We start from the raw sequence: 23,235 nt of genomic DNA on the forward strand, positions 1-23,235 counted from the left end.
TTAAAAGACTGTTCTGGACATAAGCAAATTATTATATCTCTCTTTTTTTTTTTTTTCTTTTTTTTTTGATTTGGTAGTTATTGGCGCATCGGCTTCTGTGGCCATATTGCACCTCCCAAGGTTTTTGCAGTACTTTGATCCAAGCTCGAGGCGGGAATCGAACCCGCGACCTTTGGGTTGCCGGGCAGGTACTTTACCCACTCGGCTAGCCCGGTCGGCTATATCTCTCTCTCTCTCTCTCTCTCTCTCTCTCTCTTTTAATGCTATCTTATATTCAGTAAACTACTGTATAATACAACTGAGAGAGAGAGAGAGAGAGAGAGAGAGATTATAATAAAAATATGCCCATTGTGCATAACCAAGGTTGGTTTTTTTTTTTTTTTTTAAACTCTAGCTACATTTGTAACAATAGAAATCTCTCATTTCTATTATAACACAAAATATTTAATGAGAAATCTGCTTATCATTTTGTTTATTTATTGAAAACCCAATGTACAATATTTCAGTTTACAAATTTTTGCAGCATAATTTCTTGTGTTTAGAGAATGGATAACCTTGTGTTTCATGGTCCATATTACCAGCAGGTTCTCCATGCTATGAAAAGTTTTGAGGCCCACAGAACCAGTAGGTTCTGAGCCTCAAAACATGAAATGCAAGAGGCATATAGGCCGTTTATTCAGGTCTGCTTTTATTCAGAAGATAAAATAGAAGAGAAGATAAACCAAATTCTTACCTGATTTTGTAGGAGACAGTAAAATCCTAAGGCAAAGGCAATGATGAATAAGAAAAACACAATGAAGAAACTAGCAAATGTTTTTAGTACTTCAACAAACATAACTATGTATATGCCAAAGAAAGGAAACTTGCTGATGAACATGACTAGTACCATCCAAGAAAAAAAAATACTAAGAGATCCAAGTTCCCACTGCCATACCTAGAAAAGTAATATTGAAAATATCAATTATTATTAAATAAAATATAACTTCTACATAATATTTTCTTATTTTTTATGATTATGAAAGTGAAATAAAAGAAAACTCTGTAATGAAGTAAAGTGTATATTAGATACTGGATTTAACAAATTACCATTTATACATCCTGTAATGTAATAAAAATCCATATCATGGAGAAGTATGGCATTTACAAAATAACATGGATGGTTGGAATATAACTTGTATTACCACATAATTTATCAAATTAATAAAATTAAAGGTGTTATAAGATATTTATAACATCTTTACTTGGACGTTACACAAAACAACTTGCAGGGGTACAAAAACAAATGTCACCTTCAGCTTTCCAAAAAAAGTCTTTTTTTTAATATTTTGATTACAGGTATGCATAAATGCATAAGCACTGATAGTGATTGTGATAACAATATCATGACAGTTGCATGCTGAAGATTTGTGACACCCCTCCACAGAAGATAAAATTGCAGGGCTTTAAATTAGATGGCTATTCAGTAGTACTTAAATGACAAATCCATCTTCCATAGAATATTTTATTAAAAAAAAAAACAGCTTCATTAATATTAGTATAATTAGGGGGGGAAAAGAACATCTTGTGTGAAAAATTCATCTTTGAGATGAACTTTAGTTGTAATTAGCATAAGTAGAAGCATATAATGCAAGAAAGCAAGCTTATGCAGCATCAGCAAAAAAAAAAAAAAAAAAACACTTCCACTTCACCCCTTCATTTGTTTGAAATACCTGTCCAGCTGAGCCTTAAACTTATTTAGGCTATCAACCTCCACTACAAGGGATGGAAGTCTGTCCCACTGACCAACCACCTGCTGGCTAAAGGCAAATTTCCGCACGTCTATCCTACATCTGTCTTTCCTCAATTTGAATTTATGCCCTCTCAGGTAATTATTCTGTGCAAGAGGTAGAATCCCATTAGCATTGAGCATGCTCAAACCATTCAAGGCTTTATACACCTCTATCAGATCACCTCGCCGGTGCCTAGTCTCCAGACACTGTAATTTGCAAAACTTAAGCCTTTCTTCGTAAGAGCAACCCTTTGTTCCATTCACTAATCTTGTTGCCCCTCTCTGTACTTGCTCCAGCAGCTCTACATCCTTCTTGAAATAAGGCCTCCAGACCTCAAGTACTCAAGGTGTGACCTGACCATTGCCTTATACAAGGAAATAATCACCTCCTTATCCCTGATAGAAAAATTCCTGTATATCGTTGACAAGACACCGTGAGCTACTCTTGCAGCCCATCTGCACTGCTCAGAGAACTTCATGTCTGCCTGCACAATTACCTCCAGGTCCTTTTCATTCTCTACCACTGTCAGTGTAGTACCACAGAGTTGATACGTTGCTCTGGGGTTGCTGTTTCCCATATCTTAAACTTCATTTGCCACCTCTCAGCCCATCTGCTCAACCTTTCCAGATCCTGTTACGGCAGCATAGCATCAGTAGTGTCCTTAACAACCCTGCCAACCTTTGTATCGTCTGCAAACTTGGACATTAAGCTTGATATACCATCATCAATATTATTTATAAATACAGAAAACAATAATGAACCCAACACTGAACCCTGAGGGATTCCACCAATAACATTAGTCCATGATGAGCAGTGTACACTAATTACCACTAATGTTCATCCGTTTCCATTATTTCATGATGTGTTTAGTTTTCATTTTGCATTTGATAAGTTTCATTTGCAATCATACAAGAAAAAATTAAAGATCCAAAAACAACATGACAAAATTCTGGACATAGTTAGTTCTGGCATTTAATTCCTTTGATATTTATTTATGTGAATTCTCTAAGGCAGTGGTACCCAAACTACTGAGATCTACAGACCTCTTCAAAAAAAATAAATAAAATAAATAAATAAATATATATATATACAGAGTGATTCACTACCAGTGAAACAAACTTGCAGGAAGTGTAGGGGACACAAAGACGAATCGGAATCACATAGCATTGCAGGGTCCGAAATGCCTTCGTCATGCAGTAGAGGACGTTGAACGCGAGGTCGTGTGAACAGCGATCCCGCTGGAAGTCAGCATTTGCGAACCGATTTCCAAGGCAGTAGGATGGATAAAGTCTTCCGGAGTGGATAATCCGCAGGCTCCAATGATTTTACACGTTGCAGATGGTATGAACTTATTTGGTTTGTTGACAGTATCCTCCATACAATGGATTGGGAAACACCCAATCGTTAGCCTATCGCTCGAGTACTCGTACTCGAATTGCCTTCTGCAAGACGTAGGACATTCTCCTCATTGTCTGGCGTCCTCGTCGTTCACTCTTGATTCATGGTACCTCTCGTGAAACAACCAGTCTCACGTAACCTTCTGTGCACACGTGCGAAAATCGTATGATGAGGAGCACGCCTGTGCGGGAAACATTCCTGGTACAAGCGCAGAGCAGCGCGCCCATTATAGTCCACAGCTCCATACGCAAGGTGCATGTCAGCCAGTTCAACGTTTGAATACTCATCCATCCTAGTGCCTCAGGAACCGGTTCGCAAACTGACTTCCAGCGGGATTGCTGTTCACGCGATCTCCTGTTCAACGTCCTCTACCGCATGACGAAGGCATTTCGGACCCTGCAATGCTATGTGATTCCGATTTGTCTTTGTGCCCCCCCCTACACCTCCTGCAAGTTTGTCGCACTGGTAGTGAATCACCCTGTATGTATATATACATACATACATACATACATACATACAGGGTGTCTCAAAAATACACGGCATAACTTCAGGAATGAGTTTCTCATATGTAGACAATAAAAATATTTTATATCAACATAGTTCTGGAAATGCTTGGTTTTCAAGTTTTGAAGGTCTGTCTATGACACTTAACTGTTCACATCACCTTATAGTAATTGTTCAAAATGTCCACCTTCTGCCTGAATACAGGCCTCACATCGAAGTCTCACGGACTTGCGAAGACACTGCCAAATTTCTGGCATGTTTCGTATTGTCTCAACCTGCCACAATTCGATTTCGGAGAGTTTCCTCATCAGGTACCAGAGTCGCATACACCAATGACTTTCAATGGCCCTACAAGAAGAAATCTAGAGGGTTTAAATCAGTGAGCATGGCAGGCAGTTGGCCCACCACTCTACTTCAGGAGTCATAGATCTTGGTCGCCCTCTGTCGGCAGCACAAGGTGTAAAGGTCCCATGTTCACAAAGGCAGCAATGGATACCTTCAAACGTTTCCCTGTCTGGACATCTTCGTTCTGGGAACCTTTCGTGGTACAAATGACAAGCCTCCAGAGCATTGCCGTCTGACAAACTGTACATAAAGTGCATATCTGCTTGCTCCTGATTTGAGTACATGGTCTGAATGGAAAACCACCAGATTCTATCAGAACCTGTGTTATGAACCGCCAGTAACGTACAAAAATACTTTGCAGTACCTTGTGATGAAGGAAATCACATGTGGGAGATAAGACATTCCGGTTAATAACTCAGGAAACCAAGCATTTCCGGAACCATGTTGATATAAAATATTTTTATTATCTACATATGAGGAACTCGTATGTAGACACATACATTTGTATATTACTTTACTACTTTTCTACTATTTTTTTCTTATTTATTTTTAATATATATATATATTTTTATTAATTTTTATCTCACTATTTAATTTTTGGATTAATTGGATTATATATATATATATATATATATATATATGAAAACTGGGTTTTCTGAAAAGAAAATTCCAAGTTATGTTTAAAACAACTTATCTTTATTCTTATTTCTACTCAGTTATATAATAACTTTATTTATTATCAATTTGTTATACGTAGAACGAATAATTTGACCAGTTCCAGAGGGTCTGTTTTGCAGACTCCCTGGAACTGGTCTATGGACCCGAGTTTGGGAAACACTGCTCTAAGGCATATAAACACAGTTATGTTTATTCATCTACCTATTTAGTTTAGACGTGTCCTTTCCTTTCTGTTAATTCAAATCTATACTTGAGGATTTATTATTCCACATTACATTAGTACAAGCTAATATACTAAGGTGAGATGGTAAATCTTGAATTTTAAGAGCTTTGGTGTCCTCCTGAGACTAGTCCTTGGAATTCCTAGTTCTGGTGAGCATCTTTTTTTTTGTGACCTTCTGGGACTTTTCTATAAATTTTCCTTTATTCTGTTCGCACTAGGTAAAGATGCAACTAAATTAGATATGTCTGACCACATGATTGTAAACACCTATTACATCAGTCTTGCATAAAGCTGTCCTTCTTGTAGGCTTAGTTTTATGAAAAGCGATCTTAAATTTTGAGTGGTCTCTATACCATTTTTGCTATACACTTGATTCCTTTAGTTTCCTTTAGTTATTAGCTTAAAAGTAAAACTCTTAGTTGTCAGAGACAAAACTTAAAAAAATCTTTAAAGCTCTGTTTTAGAATAAAATTTCAGGTTTAATAAAATGTTTTAATTTTCCAAAGAACTCTCAGCTCTTGATTAAGAAGTGAGCAAAAACTATTTTAAAACAGATACGTGAAATAATAATAATATTTTTTTTAATAAAGGACTTCTTTTGAAAGATAATTCTTGATATTATCCAATATAGTGTTAGAATTAAGAATAATTTTTTAAAGTTTCCTAGTTTATTCCAAAAACCTAATTGATCAATTCTGTACAACAATGTTACCATTCTTGTGACTTTAAAATCCTTTAAAAGAATGTCTAAAACATATTTTCTGCCAATTAACTCGTGCTATATAATAATTACTAGTAGCATATAAAATACATATTTAGTTATAATAACAAAAAAAAAAAGCTACAAATCATTTAAATTCTAAAAACAGTTTTTCAGAATTATGTTGATTTGCCGAATATCACATAACTAAAGAGTCTACTTGGCTGAAACATTTAAGAAATAACTTTTCAAAAAGAAATACACTTTTTTACACCAGAACTTTGCTATAAAGAGAGGTTACATCCTAGAAGATGCTCACATATGCACTTTATAGCAATAGCATTAATAGTGGCAAATGATGCAAGAAGCAAGCTTAAGCAGCATCAGCAAAAAATGCACTTCACATTTCATCTACCCATTCTCTCCAATAATTTATCTAGTTCTCCCTTTAATTTTATTTAAGCTGTCTACTTCCACAATAACAGATGGAAGTTTTTTCAGCAATCAACCATCCAATAGCTAAAGACAAACTTCTGCACATCTATACTGCAACCATCCTTCCTCAGTTTGAATTTATGTATCCTCATGTGCATAATCTGCACAAGACAAAGAATCCCATCAGCATTGAGTTTGCTCAATCTATTCAAAGCCTTAAACACCTCAATCAGATCAGCTCGCAGGTGCCTAGTCTCCAGAATTGAAACCTTTCTTGTTAAGAGCACCCCTCTGTTCTCCTCACCAATCTTGTCCTTCTATGTACTTGTTTCCAGTAGCTCTACGTCATTCCTAAAATGGGGCCTCCAGATCTGTATGTAGCATTCAAGCTGCGGCCCGACCATTATTACCTACTTATCTCTGCTAGCAAAATCCCTCTATATCATTGATAAAACTCCATGAGCTGCTCTGGCAGCCTGCCCAGAGAAATCCATACCTGACTGCACAATTGCCCCAGTCCTTTTCATTTTCCTCTATCATGAGTATAGTACCACACAGTTGGTATGTTACTTTATGGGTTACTTCTACCTATATGCAGTACTTTATATTTGTCAATGTTAAACTTCAAATTACCATTTCTCAGTGCATTTGCCTAACTTTTCTAGATCATGTTCCAGGAGCATACTGTCATTAGTGTTAATAAACACTTTACCAACGTTTGTATCATCTGCAAATTTAGCCATTAAGCATGATGTGCCTTTATCAATATCATTGATAAATATAGAAAATAAAAATGGCCTGAACACTGAACCCTGGGGAACTCCACTAATAACATTAGTCCATGAAGAGCAGTGTGCATTGATTACCAGTCTGTCTTCTCACAATTAATCATTCATTTATCCATAGTAGCAACTTGCCCTTAATGTCATGCTGCTCCAATGTGTACAGCAGTCTTTTATGTGCAACTGCATCAAAAGCTTTCCTGAAATCCAAGAATATGATATCAAAAATATTTTTTTTGCATACAGTTGATTCAGCATCTTGACCAGTTGGGTGTGGGTGAGTAGGAAACAGAAGCCAGCTGGAGTTATAAACATTAAAATCACTGAGGACAATCACCTCACTATTAGGAAAGTTGGACTGGAGAAAGCTGAGTTTCAAAGAAAGGAAGTGAAAGAGTTTCCAAGTGATTAGTGGAGTTGGGAGAATGACAGAAAGAAAGATGCCATTGGAGAAAAGACCATGACCAAGCTGTGATCTGAGATGCCTAGAGGACTACTCATTTCAATCGTGTACTTAGAAGGGTTGTTTGTGAGAAAAAGGTCCAGCATGTTGGCTGTGTGGTTAGGATTGTCTGGTATTCTGGTAGGTAAGTGAACAATCTGTGCATTAGTAATTGCAAAAGTCTCAGCATTTCAACCAAATGGGTCTGTGATCAGTAAAGGAACCCAACTGGAGTTGTAAACATTAAAATCACCAAGGAAAATTACCTCACTGTTAGGAAAGTTGGACTGGGGAAAGTCAAGTTTCAGAGAAAGGCAGGCAGAGGTCCATGTGATTAGTCGGGTTGGGAGAATGATAGAGGCAACAGACGAGTATTCGACATAATGAGGTAGAAAGATTTTAAGCCAGAGAAGATCAAAAAGGGATTCCAAATTACCAAGTCTTTGACAGGGAATATTAGAGCAGACATATGCAAAAGTATCACCTTTGAAGTGAAAGGTACAGCAAATAATTAGGACAACTGAGATGAGCAATGGTTGAATCGACTTATAATTGGGATTCTGTTAGAAAAAGTAAGTGGGGCTTGGCAGACTGGAAATGGATATCGTTGAGTGTAGGTTTGAGACCATGTATATTTGTGAAATGAATGAGAAAATTTTTGGAAGTTTGTTCTATTAGTTTAACTACTCATGATATATTCAATAGTAAGAAAAAGTGGGGAGGACATGTATAAAGTAATGTAATTTTAGGATGTGTTAAACATATGGCAAGAATATACCCAGCTCCTTGAATATTATCATGGTCTTGATAATGGTGCAAAATTTACCTAACAATGTGGTTAGACAAACTGCATGAAAAAGTCACAAAAATTTAAAGCATATATTTTCCTGCCAAATTTTCATCTTGTGATTACTCTGACTAAATGCAAGGTTTCATAATATGCTTTAAACTTAGTAGATATCCTGTTTACATCAAATTCCATCTCATCTTTTGGAGTTGTCATTGCTACAACTGTTTGTATTCTCACAGAAAATAATTCTAAGTTACTGAAATGAATATCATACATTTCTAGCCAAATGGAAATTTATTAAATTCAAATTGTGGTTTATGGTTATTTTGAATAAAGCTATTTAAGCTGCAGTTATCAATATATAAAACCTACCTCCCTGATACCTGTCATCACAGAGCACTCTGAAAAATCAATCACTAACACGAGAGCTGAAATGTAGCTTATCCATTCCATGAAATTTACGAGGTTGAAATAATTTTTTCTATTTTGCAATAATTGGAAAACCTAGAGCAAAAAAAATTAAATTTTTTTTTAAACAAAAACTTTTCTCCTAAAGTCTGAAAACTTGTAATATGTGGAAGTTTTTAACTACCTCATGTAAACTACATTTAATACAATTATAATTAAAGCATACCATTTTGGAGTGTCTGTTGATAGAGAATGCATAATCAGACAGCACTGAAATTTTGAATGAAAGGTATAAAAATAATATGAAAAAAAATACGATGAGAGAAAAATAAACATTAAAAAAGGATTATTGAAGCAAAAATGCACATGTATTCTTGCTATAAAAATTACAAATTATAGTCAAGTAAATGGCACATCGTATTTATTCCAGATATTTTATTAACTCTTCAGTAGGCATGCCTACAGAGTAACGTCACAATATTATGACCACCCCCAATGCAGACATCCCACATGCTTAGCAAATCGTACAGCACACGTGCCAAGTTCACACACTGCAAGCATATAAGGCTTTATGTTCGGCATCCACGAACACAGTAACAGCCTCTGTCATGGGCAAAGCATGCGACCTATCAGGTGCCAGCATTTTCGAAACAGCAGACTTTGTGAAATGCTCACGTGCTGCAGTGGTGAAAGTGTATCAAGACTGGACAAATGGGACAGTTTTGATGTGGCAATTGTGGAGCCCCATGTACCATCGATCTCAGAGGTGTACGTTGGCTGAAATAGTTGGTCAGGACTGAACGGCGGGCTACTGTTGCTCAACTGGCTGGCCAAATGAACCGTGGGGCTACCAGAAAGGTCTCCAACATAACAGTGCAGCAAACCCTGTTGTGCATTAGACTTCGGACGCAGATGTTTGGTGACAGCACTGATGCTGACAGCTGTTAATAGCAAACAACAGCATCAGTTTGCACAGAAATACCGACACTGGATCCCGGCCGGGTGGCCTTCTCTGATGAGTCGGTTTCTGCTCCACCGAGTGGATGGACAGTGGCATATTAGGTGTGAAACCTCCAAGAACAGACACCTAGACAAATTTTTGGCAGAAGGCAGGCTTGGTGGGGACAGTGTTATTGTCTGGGGAATGTTTTCATGGCATGGGTCCACTGATACCTCTGGAGGGCACCCTGAGCGCAAATGGTTACCTATCAATCGTCGCCAATCAGGTACAGGCGCCTCCGTAGCCAGGTGGGAAGGAGCAGCAGTGCGTAGCACACGCTTCTTGATTAGAAAGGGGTTCGAGCCTGTCACCACCAAATACGGAGGATGCGGAAAGGTCAAGGGAATGACCACCGCATATTTCCGGAGCAATATGGCCTTAGTTGCTAATGCTCCTAAAAACCAAATAACAACAACAACAACAGCCAATCAGGTATATTCGTACATGTTGACAGTGTTCCCTGGGGGCAATGGTATCTATCAGCAAGACAATGCACCATGCCATGTCACCAGAATTGTCCGTGAGTGGTTTGAGAAGCACGTCTAAGACCAAGCTACTCCCTTGGTTACCGAATTCCTTGGACCTTAACCCAATTGAAAATTTAAGGGACCACCTCGATCGACACATCAGATGGATGGATCCTCCACCAAGGAACCTATAGGAACTCGGGTGCACTGCAGTCTGCGTGGTCACAAATACTCATAGCAACATTCCGCGGATTTATTGAGTCCCTTCCACAGCCTGCGGTGCATGCTGCAAAAGGTGCATATTCTGGATACTAGGTAAGTGGTCATAATAATGTGACTGGATCATATATTTGCCCTCAGTTGGCAGATATGCTGTACAAACAAAAGGATGTTTTTTTTTTTTTAAAAAGGAAACAAGTATTATTTTTTTATGTTCACTTTTTTATGTTGCTCTGTATTTTCAATCTATTACGAACAATGTTTTTAAATTTTTTTTTTTTTTTTCAAATTAGGAATGTATTTTTTTTTAAATAAGTTTTTTAGAAAAAAAGTACTGAATAAAGTACTTAGATAAGCACAGTGTCTTTACTGACGCTGTGCTCATCTAAGTCATGCACTGAACAAGGCTCACACGAACAAGCACAGAACACCCTGTGTGCCCCGCTTGTTGGCATCATGACAAAAACAATCTTCAGCATCACGGTAACATATGCTTCTTGAATTGTACAGTTGATTCCGGTTATTTGGGACACATTGGGAATAGTGCATTTTGTCCCGATTAAGCAGCTGCCCCAATTATGGGAAGTTTCATGTAAATAGTTAAAAATACAGCTTTATGATCGATTTTCTGTAAGATCAAATCATGTTATGATGGATTCAAAATAGTAATCACTATATGATATGTAGTAAGCACCGGTCATTGTGATAATGTTTGTGAATTAAAGTTTAATTCTATTAAACAGCAATTCTAATTAGCAAAAATGGGAGGAATATTATCCACAGTCTATAAAAGTAAAGATATACTGTATTAAGTACAAATTTACACTTTATTATGTTACCAATTAAAAAATTAAATGATACGTGAAAATCCAAAGAATATTTTCCACAGGTTAGCAAAATAAAAATAGATTTATGCTTACGTGCATAGCTTAATTAATGCGTACTGTAATATGTACATACTAACTAGTTGACATTTGCGGGTGGGGGTTAAAATTTAAAACAGTAAAAAAGATAAGGAATCAATAACAAAGAACACAGCACACATAAATCGCAAGTAACATGATATGCGCAAGTGAGAACCGAGTAACAAGTTACAAAGCTTAAAAAATAGGAATGAAGAGCAGATTCTGAAAATTAATTTTTTTATATGATTGAAGCACTAACAGAAAAACCCATTAAACAGGGGCCTGCTAATTGTTTTTGTTTTATGGCTGTGACCTCCAGAAATCCGACCAAACCACATGGTATGGTCGGAGACAATCATAGGGTAATCTCGAGTGCTGCAGTCTCCTGCCACAATTAAACAGCATGTTGTCCCAATTAAGTGAAGTAAACCCTGGCTATTTTCTCGATTGGGTTCTGTTCTTTAAGATTTGTCCCAAATAAACGGCTGCCCTGATTAACCGGTGGCCCAAATAACTGGAATCCACTGTATTTGTATACAGAAAACACTGTGTGTGTTGTGCACATCACTTATTGCGATTGTGAATGATGCTATCACTTTTATAAAGCACAGATCAGCTATATAACTTATACATAGAAAAAAAAGTTTATTGTAATCATTGATTTGATTTATGTTATTGCTTTTTTTTTTTTTGCCTTATCATGGTTTGTGTGTTTTCAGTGGAAGTGATTATGCAACATCTTTGCACATTGTATTACTGCTGGTGTTATTACTCCATGAAAGAAACTGTATCTGTACTCCTACCAATCTGACTGTTTTCCAGTAACCCATTTTCTAATTCTTGATTTTAATATTTTATTTGTTTTTAATGGTTTGTATGGATTTCCAAAAACATCACAGTTTCATTTTTACTGATGACTTTCTTGAAGAAATACTGGACAGTCAATTTAAACTTATACTTCTTGATTTTAATATTTTATTTCTGTCTATTTCCACCTCTTTTGGAAGATAAGTTTGTTTTGTTGTGTTAGTTAAGCTAATAGAACAAACATGCTAAACAGCTGCATTCTTGTTCCATCAGTTGTTGTTATCAGTTAAGTTGAGTCCTGAAATGATCACAATAAGCAGTGTATGCTGTGTGTGTTACACACACACACACACACACACACACACACACACACACACACACACACACACTGAAATGTAAAGCAATTTGCAAAAAGAAATCAACTGAAAAGGTGTAACTGTTGTAAACATTGATGCCTATAAAACTAGGATATGTCCCTACATCTTCTGAAGCAGCATATGACCATCTTCACAGCATACAAACATCTTCATAGCAGCATATGAATAATGTGTGAAATATATATAAATTAGGAATGATAAATTAACCATCTGTTGCTAACATGGAATCTAACAGGTGCAATTTTTAAAATTTTTCTATTTAATTTTTGAAATTTGTAAACGAAATCAAATTGTCATGTGCTTTTGCCCACCAGTATTCTCTAACTGGTTATTTCTGTTTTCACTTTGTTTGGCATTTAACAGGCTCCAAGTGAGAAGCATCTCTTTCTTCTAGACAGCAACCAATTGCCAGCTAAATGCAAGCAACAAAACAGCCAACCATAATATGTATATACTAGAATATCGTGGCAAATATTTTGCCAAAACTGTTTCAGAGAAGAAGTAAAGAGTAATGTTTAAGTAATTACAAAAACCTTTCCTTTGGCTCCCTTCACTGCAAGCTAAAGTGTCAGTGGGGGAGTCTCAGGTAAAAATGCAGTTTGATAATTTTTTTTACAGGTATGACTATATCACCCTTTAAAAAATTACAATTATTGCACAAAACTTATCTGGACCTGTAAACTATTATGTAAAGTTGTTCATGAGCAAAAATGGCAACATTATTGAATATTTGTTGATTATGATGACAATAGCTAAGAAAAATTGTCTTCTCTTCAAAGTAAATGGCAAGTTAGTTTCACTAGGAACTAAATTAATTTTTGGGATTTCAAAAAAAACTGGTTGGAAAATTTTTGGAAATTTTTTTTTTTTTTTTTCCCATAAATTTTACTGCTAAATAAAACCTATTGCAAAAGTAATCAGGTCAAAAACTTGTTTAGTCTTTTAATTCAAGTTCAAAGAGCATTCCAGATGGAAGGACATAAGCAAATAATTACATAGAATCTCTAAACAAAAGTAGAAAATAAATATAAGATGTGTATTTATTATGGCAGTATTTATTACGGAGACTAATTATGGCATAGTGTTTTGTGGAAGGCACCACCGGTGGTTTCCCACATCTGCACCATGGTACTTTGTGAAGAATTTACAGAATCTCTGTAAAAGCCAGAAAAAGTGTGGTGTCTGGTTTGTGACAGAGTTGTGCTGTGGTCTGTTGTTCTGTCTCTGGCTGCTTAGCCGCAAGGCCCCTAAGGGAACCCCACGTTGCCCGCCACCACCACTGGGAGGTGAGCCAGGCTGCCCATTACACTCTGGGTCGCCTGAGCTTCCTGACGGAGACAAAAAAAATAAATAAATAAAAAAATAAATAAATAAATAAAATAACAGATTAAACAAAATAATAAATAAATAAAAATTAAAAAATAACATTAAAAAAATAATAATAAATAAATAAAAATAAAAAAAATAACAGATTAAAAAAAATAATAATAAATAAATAAAAATAAAAAAATAAGTAAATAAAGTAATAGATTTAAAAAAAGAGAGAGAGAGAGAGAGAGAGAGAGAGAGAGAGAGAGAGAGAGAGAGAGAGAGAGGGGGGGGGGGGGTCATAGAAGAAGAGAGGATTTGAGGGGGAATGAATTTGGGTGGGTTGACAGGGGAGAATAAATCCACCCTAATTTAGGCAAAGTATAGGAAAGAGTGTGGGTTTAAAAGTCACAGGGGACAGTTGCCCCTGTTATAGGTCGTACCATGAAAAACAGCACTGTACCCTAACCCTGTCTCCTCCAAACTTCATTGTTGGCACAATGTACTCCAGAAGCAGACATTTCCCAGGTAGGTATTCTGCAGAGGCAGTCACAGGATTTTCTAAAGGGGAAGAGGCCAAAGAAGTGGAGATCATTAAACTTTAATCCTTATGTAACACTAAAAAAATCGACATTATTTTGCTCATAAGGGAAGGGCTTTAGTCTGTACCTGGCAGCACCACAGCTCACATACATATCAGCCTGTCTCATCAGAATAGGGTGTAGCAAGGTTTATCACTCGATGCAACTGGTTTTCATCTCTCTGTGGTCTATTTCCAGAATTCTTTGCACCATGCATGGCAAGACCACCGATTGAAGTTGGTGATGTTTGTCTTATGTGCTGTTCCTCTTCCATGAAAACCGAGGCTGTAGTGATCTGTTTTGTTAGTTGATATTTTGTAGGTATGTCTGGTAAGTTTTTTGTTCCTTCCCTTCAGATTACCTTCTGGTTAAGTGGAGTAAGCTTTTATGGTCTTCTTGTGTGTTGCTACATGTTGGTGGTACCACTGCACTTCCATTTCATGGTAATAGTAAGAATTTGTATTATATATCTTGAAACATAATGAGTAGTTAATGTTTAGATTTAAACATAACTTTGATAAATGTATTTCTGTCTTACATAAAATACATTTTTCAACATTAGTTTAGATTTAAGGTACTATCCTCAGTTCATCAACAAAAATATATACAAAAATCTTACCTCTTTCACTAAGTGGAGAGCAGCTAAAATAAATATCACAATTCCACATGCTTTGTTGTAAGGTGTCACTGGTATCTGAAAATTTTGACATGATCCCATTACACCAGGACATGTACTATTATATGGATAGCTATAATGAAATACCTGTATTAGTATTTACAAAATAAAAACATTAACTGATAAGTATAAGTAATAGAAACAGATTATTTAGCTACTCCTATGGAACAGAAACATTTGAGGTTATTTTGTCACTGCTTCTGCTTATCCAAGAATCTTAACAAATAAAAAAATAAAACTGAGGAAAGCTTGAATAAGTAAGTAAATGGCATTGTCACTTACCAATCAAACAGATCATTTAACCTGTAATTGGTTGCAACAATGTGTTTTGAAGATTGCACATGTGCTCAGAAAAGTTACTCGATTTATAACCTTAAAAACTGGTAAGAAGAAATTCAGAATTGTTCACTTTTTGATGCCACCATTATTTTCAATATACATATTATAAACAAAACTGCAAAAACTGTATTTTTATATTGAAAACACCAAACATTTTTAATTAAAAATAATTTTTATTTAAAATTGTAACAATCTTCATTGTTACTGCGTGCCTTTCTATTCTGGCTGCTGTGCACCTTTATCTTAATGTGTTATCTCATATTTTGCACTAATGCAGCTGTAATGTCTCAACTGTGCAGTCTCTTAAAGGTGGACTGGAGTGCCAAGTCATAGTAACACCAATCTTTCTTCTGTGACACATATAAAGGATAGAGAAAGTACTAGTCTTTATATTCACACATTTCTGCCTTCCAGTGTATTGCTACTCACTCACTTGCTGCCAATGTATTGCCACCCATTAGTTAAAAATGTACTGTTTTATATTTTCTCTCTCTCTCTGCCGACCGGGCTAGCCAGGTGGGTAAAGTGCCTGCCTGGCAACCCAAAGGTTGTGGGTTCGAATCCCGCCTCAGGCTTGGATCAGAGTAAAATGCAAAAACTTTGGGAGGTGCATTATGGCCACAGAAGCCGATGCGCCAACAACTAAAAAAACAAACAAACAATTTATATTTTCTTACTTTTTTAGTCACTTGGTGATGCTACTTCATGTGGTGTGGCTGAAAACGTGGGAAGAAGTGCTAGCACCTTCCCAAAGCAAAGTGGAGTAACTGTGAAGATGCTAAATGCAAAAGCTCACCAAACTAATAGACTGCTCATGCTGAACTGATTTCAGTCAAAATGGCTTAGAACAAAATAATAATGTCAATATACAACCTCTATCTTACATGCTGACTTTGTAGTTATATTCAATGGGACAAGTTCCAGGAAAATGTTGCCCTTCTTCATCCAAAAAGAATGAAAAAAGGTAACAATATTTCCAAAATCACTACAAACGCTATGCTAAGTGTAAGAGGATATTTTGATAGAAACATCCTGCTCCAAACATTTGTAGAGCATACCAGTGGGAGTTAATCCACATGATACCTTAAAACGAGTATTATCTGAACTAGACTGCTTCTATGTTTCCAAAGAGAATATCTGCAAAGAATTAAGAGATCAAGATGCGAGAAGTAGTCAGAAGAATATCCATATGCTGATATGGAAACAAAGATAACAGTCACTCTGAAAGTAATGCCTCAAAAAATTATTTTTCTTGGATATCATTGTAGATATTCCAATTTAAACTGTATGCTATGTACTTAAAGTACTTGTATTTATTTTTTCAAATATTCACCACCATTTTCTATATATTTCTCCTCTGCTGAACCAGAGCCCACATCCTCCTCTTATGAAAGGTGCTGTCAACCTTTGTAGTCTGCTTTTTTGACTGCTGCAAAAATGGCATCACCATTGGTGAAGTGTTCCCCATGAAGGCCATTAGATAGGACAACAGATGAAAGTCTGATATGATGTCAGGCCTACATGGGACAAGTTTCAGAACAGTCATCTGAATTGCATAATGGTCTCCCTTGTCAGGATGCTGATATGGGATCTGGTGTTGTCTTGCTGAAGGATAAATTTTCTTTTCTTCTCTATTCCTATTCTAGGAGATCCACAAGGATATCTCATATTTGTCTCAAAAAAAAAAAAAACAAAAAAAACAAAACAAAACCCAGAACACTTTTTCCAGCAGATGGCTGAGCCTAGAATTTATTTATTGGTGAATCCTTGCATAGCCACTCCATACAGTGCAACTTTAACCCCAGTTCATAGTGGTGTATCCAAGTCTCATCTTTGGTGATGCTGTCAAGAAAATTACTGCCTGTGGTTGCATGCCAACTCAGAAGATTGGAAGAAGCCGGCATTCTCTACTCTTTGTGATCTGGATTCGGTATTTGTGGAAACTACTTGGAGCACAATTTTCCATATCCCAGAATTGTTTTAAATGCATTAAATCCTATTCACAACCTTTTACACATTTCTGGTTTTAATCTTCACAAATCCACTTTTTTATCCACTCTCTTCTCATTTTTGGTTGTCACTGCTGTGCAAAGATGGTCTGATCTTGGCACACCCTTCAAACCACTACTGCCATCACTAACATAACTAATTCACTGCCTAACTGTGGTCACATCAACCCATATCCCCATATGGGTTGATGTGACCACAGTTTAGTAAAATCTTGGTGAATCTCAACGGGCACAATATTATTTGCATTCAGAAACTCAATAATGCATTGCTGCTTAATAAGCACATCGATGTCACTATCCATTTTCACATACTACAGCCCTGCCACTTCTGTGAAAGGTTTAAATTTGCAGAATATTTCTGGAAACATTTAAATATTCACTCAGTACAATTACATTTTGTATGCAACATTACACAAGCAGAAAAAAAAAAATTTAGACATTAGTTTTGAAGTGACTCTAGTATAGGGGGTCACCAATTAGTTTTCATCGGGATCCATATTAGAAAAAAAATATCATATTGCAGTCTACATGCTTGAAATTAAAATAAAATTAATAAATTGTCTAATAAACATTAGGTGATATTTGTATTTATTTATATAATTACTATAGATACACTGTTACAATTTATGTGGCCCCGGGTGCCAAGCGTTTCCGTGGCCAAGCGATTCTTGCGAGTTTATAAAGCGTTTTTCCTCCAAGTGACAGAGTTTTCCTTGTTTTTCTCTTAGAATTAAAATTTTCTGTTAAGTAGCTCTACTTACTTAAAAACACTAAGAAGAGAGCCCAGAAGAAGGCAAGTACCTTTTTCTTTAATTTAACTAGCCGTACTAACTTACTAACTCTACGCTTGGCCACCAAGCGGCACTGCTCCTGCCTCCCCGTGGCGGGGCCGGTAACCTGGGTGGTAAAGGTAAACCCCCAGGGCAAAAAGGAGCAAGCATGGATAAAAATCATTATCCAAACTTAGAGCCTTTGAGCTCAAGAGCGGAAGATTCCAACCCTGACCATGACTCAAGTCAACCTAAAAGACTGCGAAGAGAAGCAGAATGTCATGACGATTGCCCAAACTTCCTGGTGATTCATTCCCTGTCCGTCCAACCTGTGGGTAAGTTGTCACCATTCTTAATTCAGAAAATCTTGGAGTCAATTGCAGGATCACCAAAAATGGTTAAAAGACTGCAATCCGGAGACCTTCTGATAGAAACAGCCACCTCTAAACATTCTGAGCGGCTGTTAAAAACAACAACATTTGGTGGGTTGACAGTAGAAATTACTCCCCACAAAACTAAATTCATCAAAAGGTGTCATCAGCGAGTGGGACCTAATTACAGTCTCCGAAGAAGAACTACTCCAAGAACTCAGCAGTCAGAAAGTAGTAAATGTAAAACGGATCATGACAAAAAAAGATGGAAATCTTACTCCAACAAGATCCATCATTCTGACATTTAGCACTCCAGACTTACCATCCTGTATTAAAGCTGGTTATTTAAACTGCCGGATTCGACCATACATCCCGAATCCTGTTCGTTGCTTTAAATGTCAGAAATACGGCCATTCCCAGCAGGCTTGTCGCGGGGAAGCCACATGTCCCATCTGTGGCTCTAAAGATCACACCCAAGCGGATTGTTCAGTGAAAACTCCTGTTTGTCCAAACTGCAAAGGAAGCCATCCAGCCTTTTCCAAAACTTGTGAGCTATGGATAACAGGAAAGAAAATACAAAAATACAAAATTGAAAATAAAGTCACGTTTCCTGAGGCACGTAGACAAGTTATGTCGACCATGCCTAGTGGTCGTTCTTATGCAGCTCGAACTAGAAATTTTGTTTCTACTGCAGCTCAAACGGATGTATCAGTTCCGCCTAACACCTCTCTAGCGAATTGGCTTAAAGTTACACTTTCAACCTCTAAAAAAGATAATCCTCATAATCCTCCAAAAAAAACTAGCGAAGCCACAAATACTCCAATCAGTATCCCTACTCATACCCCATTGGTCTCGCTTGAAAAAGAACAGTTAAAATCTCACTCAGTCTCAAAAAAAATGGAAGCGCCTACCAATAATATGGATGTAGATGAGCTGCTACGTAATGAGGAGCCCATTCTAGAACTCCATGCAGATGACACCATGGATCTTGGACGCCCCACATTCCCAAAAAAAGACTGGAAAAAATGTCCCACGAACAAAAAACAGTCAGACGAATCATCCTCAGCTAAAACTAAATAATGTATAACATCATACAATGGAACTGCAGAGGACTAAGTAGTCATTCTGATGACTTAAGGGATTTACTAGCTCAATTCAATCCCATAGGTGTATGCCTACAGGAAACTTTCTTGTCACCCCAAATTTCACCAAAATTCTCAAATTATGTGATATATAGACGAGACAGGAGTTCAAACTCTGCTGCTCGTGGCGGAGTAGCTATTCTTGTTAACTCTGACATTCCATCCAGGCCGATCCAATTGAGAACCACTCTAGAAGTTGTCGCAGCTCGTATTGCAGTTGGTATTTCAGTTACCATTGTTTCCATCTACATTTCACCCTCTCTACCATTTCCTCATTCAGAACTTGACAGCCTGATTTCACAACTCCCAACTCCAATTTGTCTCTTTGGTGACTTTAATGGACATCATCCATTGTGGGGGTCTGCTACAATGGATAGAAGAGGCAAATTGGTGGAGGAATTCATGAACAATAATGGTCTTAATTTACTAAATTCTGGATCTCCTACTTACATACACCTAGCAACAGGATCTGTTTCTGCAATCGACTTATCAATTTGTTCACCCTCTGTCTTTCCAATCATGACATGGTCAGTATTAACTGATCCCTTTAACAGTGATCACTTTCCAATTATTTGCTCACTACAAACAAGAGTAACTCCGAATCCTGTTCAACGATCCAACTGGCAGTTTAAAAAGGCAAATTGGGAAGGATATTCTGCCCAAATACTCTTAGACAGATGTTATGTTCAAAGACAACATATTGATAAAGTAAATACTTATATAACCAATCAGATTCTCACTGCAGCTAATGCTTCCATTCCAAAATCCACGCCTTATCACAAACACAGAAATAATTGGTGGAATACAGATTGTTTAATTGCCAAACAGGAAAAAAACCGTGCTTGGAATAATTTCCGCAAGTATCCCACCACTAGTAACCTAATTTCTTATAAAAGACTCAAAGCGAAAGCTAGACAAGTTAGGCGGAAAGCGAAACGGGATTCATGGATTGCTTTTGCCTCAACCATTACCAAAGACACGGATACACGGGTCATCTGGAAAAGAATACAGGCATTAAATGGCAAATTTTCTCGGCTGCCCTCCCCGATACTTCATTGGAGAGGGAAAGACATTTCTACTCCTGAAGAAGTTGCAAATGCATTAGCAGAATCATTTGCAAAAATCTCAGCTTCTGCCACCTATGCGTCTGCCTTTCAGAACATCAAAGCAGGTGCAGAACGGTATAAAATCAACTTCTTCACGCGCCGCTCACTGTCGTACAACCAACCATTTACATTAATAGAACTGCAAGAATCATTAAACAGATCTTCCAATAGCGCTGCAGGACCAGATGGAGTTCACTACGTTATGCTAAAGCATTTACTTGATGAAGACTTGAGAACTCTATTAATTTTTTATAATCGGATCTTCACTGAAAATGCCTATCCTTCTTCATGGCGCCATTCGTTCGTTATCGCCTTACCAAAACCAGGAAAAGATCCTTCCTGTGTTGAAAATTACAGGCCAATATCTCTTACGAGCTGCATGGGAAAAATTTTCGAAAGGATGGTTCATACTAGACTCACCTACATCCTGGAGTCAGAGAATCTTCTTCCAGAACAACAATATGGCTTTCGGAAAAACAGATCAACACTGGACGTGCTTATCAAAGCCGAATCTCATATACGCAATGCCTTTGTCATGAAACAACATCTAGTCATGGTCAATTTAGATCTTGAAAAGGCATTTGATACAACATGGCGCCACGGTATTATTAGGGACCTTTACCATCTGGGGCTTCGGGGCCATTTGCCGGAAATAATTAAAAATTTCCTGCAATTGCGCTCTTTTCAAGTCCGGTACAAAAACATCCTCTCTACATCTCACATTCAGGAAGAGGGAGTCCCACAGGGATCAATACTCAGTCCAACACTGTTTTCAATCAGAGTTAGTAGTATGACACGAGATATCCCAAAAACTGTACAAACGTATATGTATGCAGATGACCTTACCATTTCCTGTCAATCTCAAAGTATGAATACCATTGAACGGCAGCTACAACTTGCCATAACCAAAATAGAAACCTGGACTTCACTGAACGGTTACAGACTGTCAGAAAAGAAATGCACTGTCACACACTTTTGCAAGAAGCGAACTCTCCATCCCGAACCTGAACTGCAAATAAACAATACTCCAATCCCGCTTGTTAATACCGTTAAATTTCTTGGACTACTATTAGACCGCAAACTAAATTTCCAAGCTCACATCACTTATTTGAGAACTACTTGCTTAAGGCATTTGAATATACTTCGTTCTGTCTCATCTATGTCATGGGGAGCTGATCGGTGTACTTTGCTGCATCTCTATAGAAGTTTAATCCGTTCACGACTAGATTATGGTTGTCCAGTGTATGACTCTGCCAGGAGCACTACATTAAAACAGCTAAATATGATCCATCACAGTGCTCTGAGAACTGCGCTGGGAGCTTTCAGGACTTCTCCGATCCAAAGTCTATATATTGAAGCGCATGATCCCCCATTACACCTGCGTAGAAAAACACTACTGCTTCACTACGCTGCTAAGATCCAGAGTCTACCATCGCACCCAAGTTGGGAGTATCTCTATAATACTCGTTGGGATGCCTTCTACGAGAGCAAACCAAATGAAAATAGACCCGCCTCTCTCAGGATCAAAGAACTTGTTCAGACTTGGAATATCAATTTAAATGACATTTTCCAAGACACAACTACACCTGTTGCTCCTTGGACATATGTGTCTGTCTTTCAAGATACATACTTCCTCCAGTGGGGGAAAAATATACCTTCCTGCAATATCAGACAGTTACATTCAGCTCATGCTACGGACAACCATGCCTGTAAAATTTATACGGATGGTTCAAAAACTGAGAGTATGGTAGGAGCTGCAGCAGTTTTTCCTTTATTTACAAGTTCAGCCACACTACCGCTTGCTTGCAGCGTCTTCACAGCTGAATTATATGCTATTAAGTTAGCGCTTAGTAAGATAATTGAGCTCTCCATCTCATCTGCCATAATTTACACAGATTCTCTTAGTGCTGTCTCTGCCATAAGGAAGAATTCCTCCATTTCTCACCCTATATTGAAACAGATTCATTCCCAGCTATTCGCTTGCAGTGTGTCCAATCAGTCAATCAGTTTTTGCTGGATCCCTGGCCATTCAGGCATTCCGGGAAATGAAAGTGCTGACTTTGCCGCTAAACATCCCCAACCCGCTCTCTCACAACATCCTCAGGTTCCTTTCTCTGATTTTAAGTCGGTCATACGCAAAGCCTGCTATGATAAATGGTCACAGACCTGGAAAAGTGACCCTAACAATAAACTTTATCAGATAAAAGAAGATCCAAAGCTGTGGCTGTCTGGCTTCCGAAGAAATAGACGAGAGGAAGTGGTACTGGCAAGACTCAGAATTGGACACACTCACTATACTCATCTCTTCCTATTATTGGGGGAAAGTCCACCGCAGTGCTCATCCTGTCAGACGCAACTTACAGTCCGTCATTTCCTGGTTGATTGTCCCTTACATTCAACCATCAGGTCAAACACTTTTCAGTCACTCTCTACATTGAATATATCACCTGATTTATCTCGCATCTTAGGAAATGAAGCAAATATTGAAGAACTTTTATTATATCTAAAACATATTGGTTTGTACAGAAGCATATAATTTAATCTCTCTAACAATACGCTTTTGTGAAATAACAATGAAGAGACACAATTTGGCCGTAGTAGCCCTTGTGTCGTTAAACCGAACAACAACAACAACAACAACAACAACAATTTATGTAATTATGTATATTAATGAGAATTATGAC

The 23,235-nt window shown here is 37.3% G+C and overlaps 1 protein-coding gene across 1 annotated transcript in view; it reads right to left on the minus strand.

Moving 5' to 3' along the window:
* The window catches only part of LOC150076305 (transient receptor potential cation channel subfamily A member 1 homolog), a 379,883-nt gene that overhangs the window by 22,394 nt on the left and 334,254 nt on the right, over nt 1-23,235 (minus strand). The window contains exons 19-21 of the mRNA XM_090387313.1: nt 14,758-14,887; nt 8,439-8,570; nt 734-934 (exon numbers count right to left, since the gene is read on the minus strand). Of these exons, the coding sequence (XP_090243439.1) occupies nt 734-934; nt 8,439-8,570; nt 14,758-14,887 (463 nt within the window). The remainder of the gene's footprint in view (nt 1-733; nt 935-8,438; nt 8,571-14,757; nt 14,888-23,235) is intronic.

This window comes from Mastigoproctus giganteus, chromosome 13 (assembly GCF_048544385.1).
Source record: "Mastigoproctus giganteus isolate SK-2022 chromosome 13, ASM4854438v1, whole genome shotgun sequence".
NCBI lineage: Eukaryota > Metazoa > Arthropoda > Arachnida > Uropygi > Thelyphonidae > Mastigoproctus > Mastigoproctus giganteus.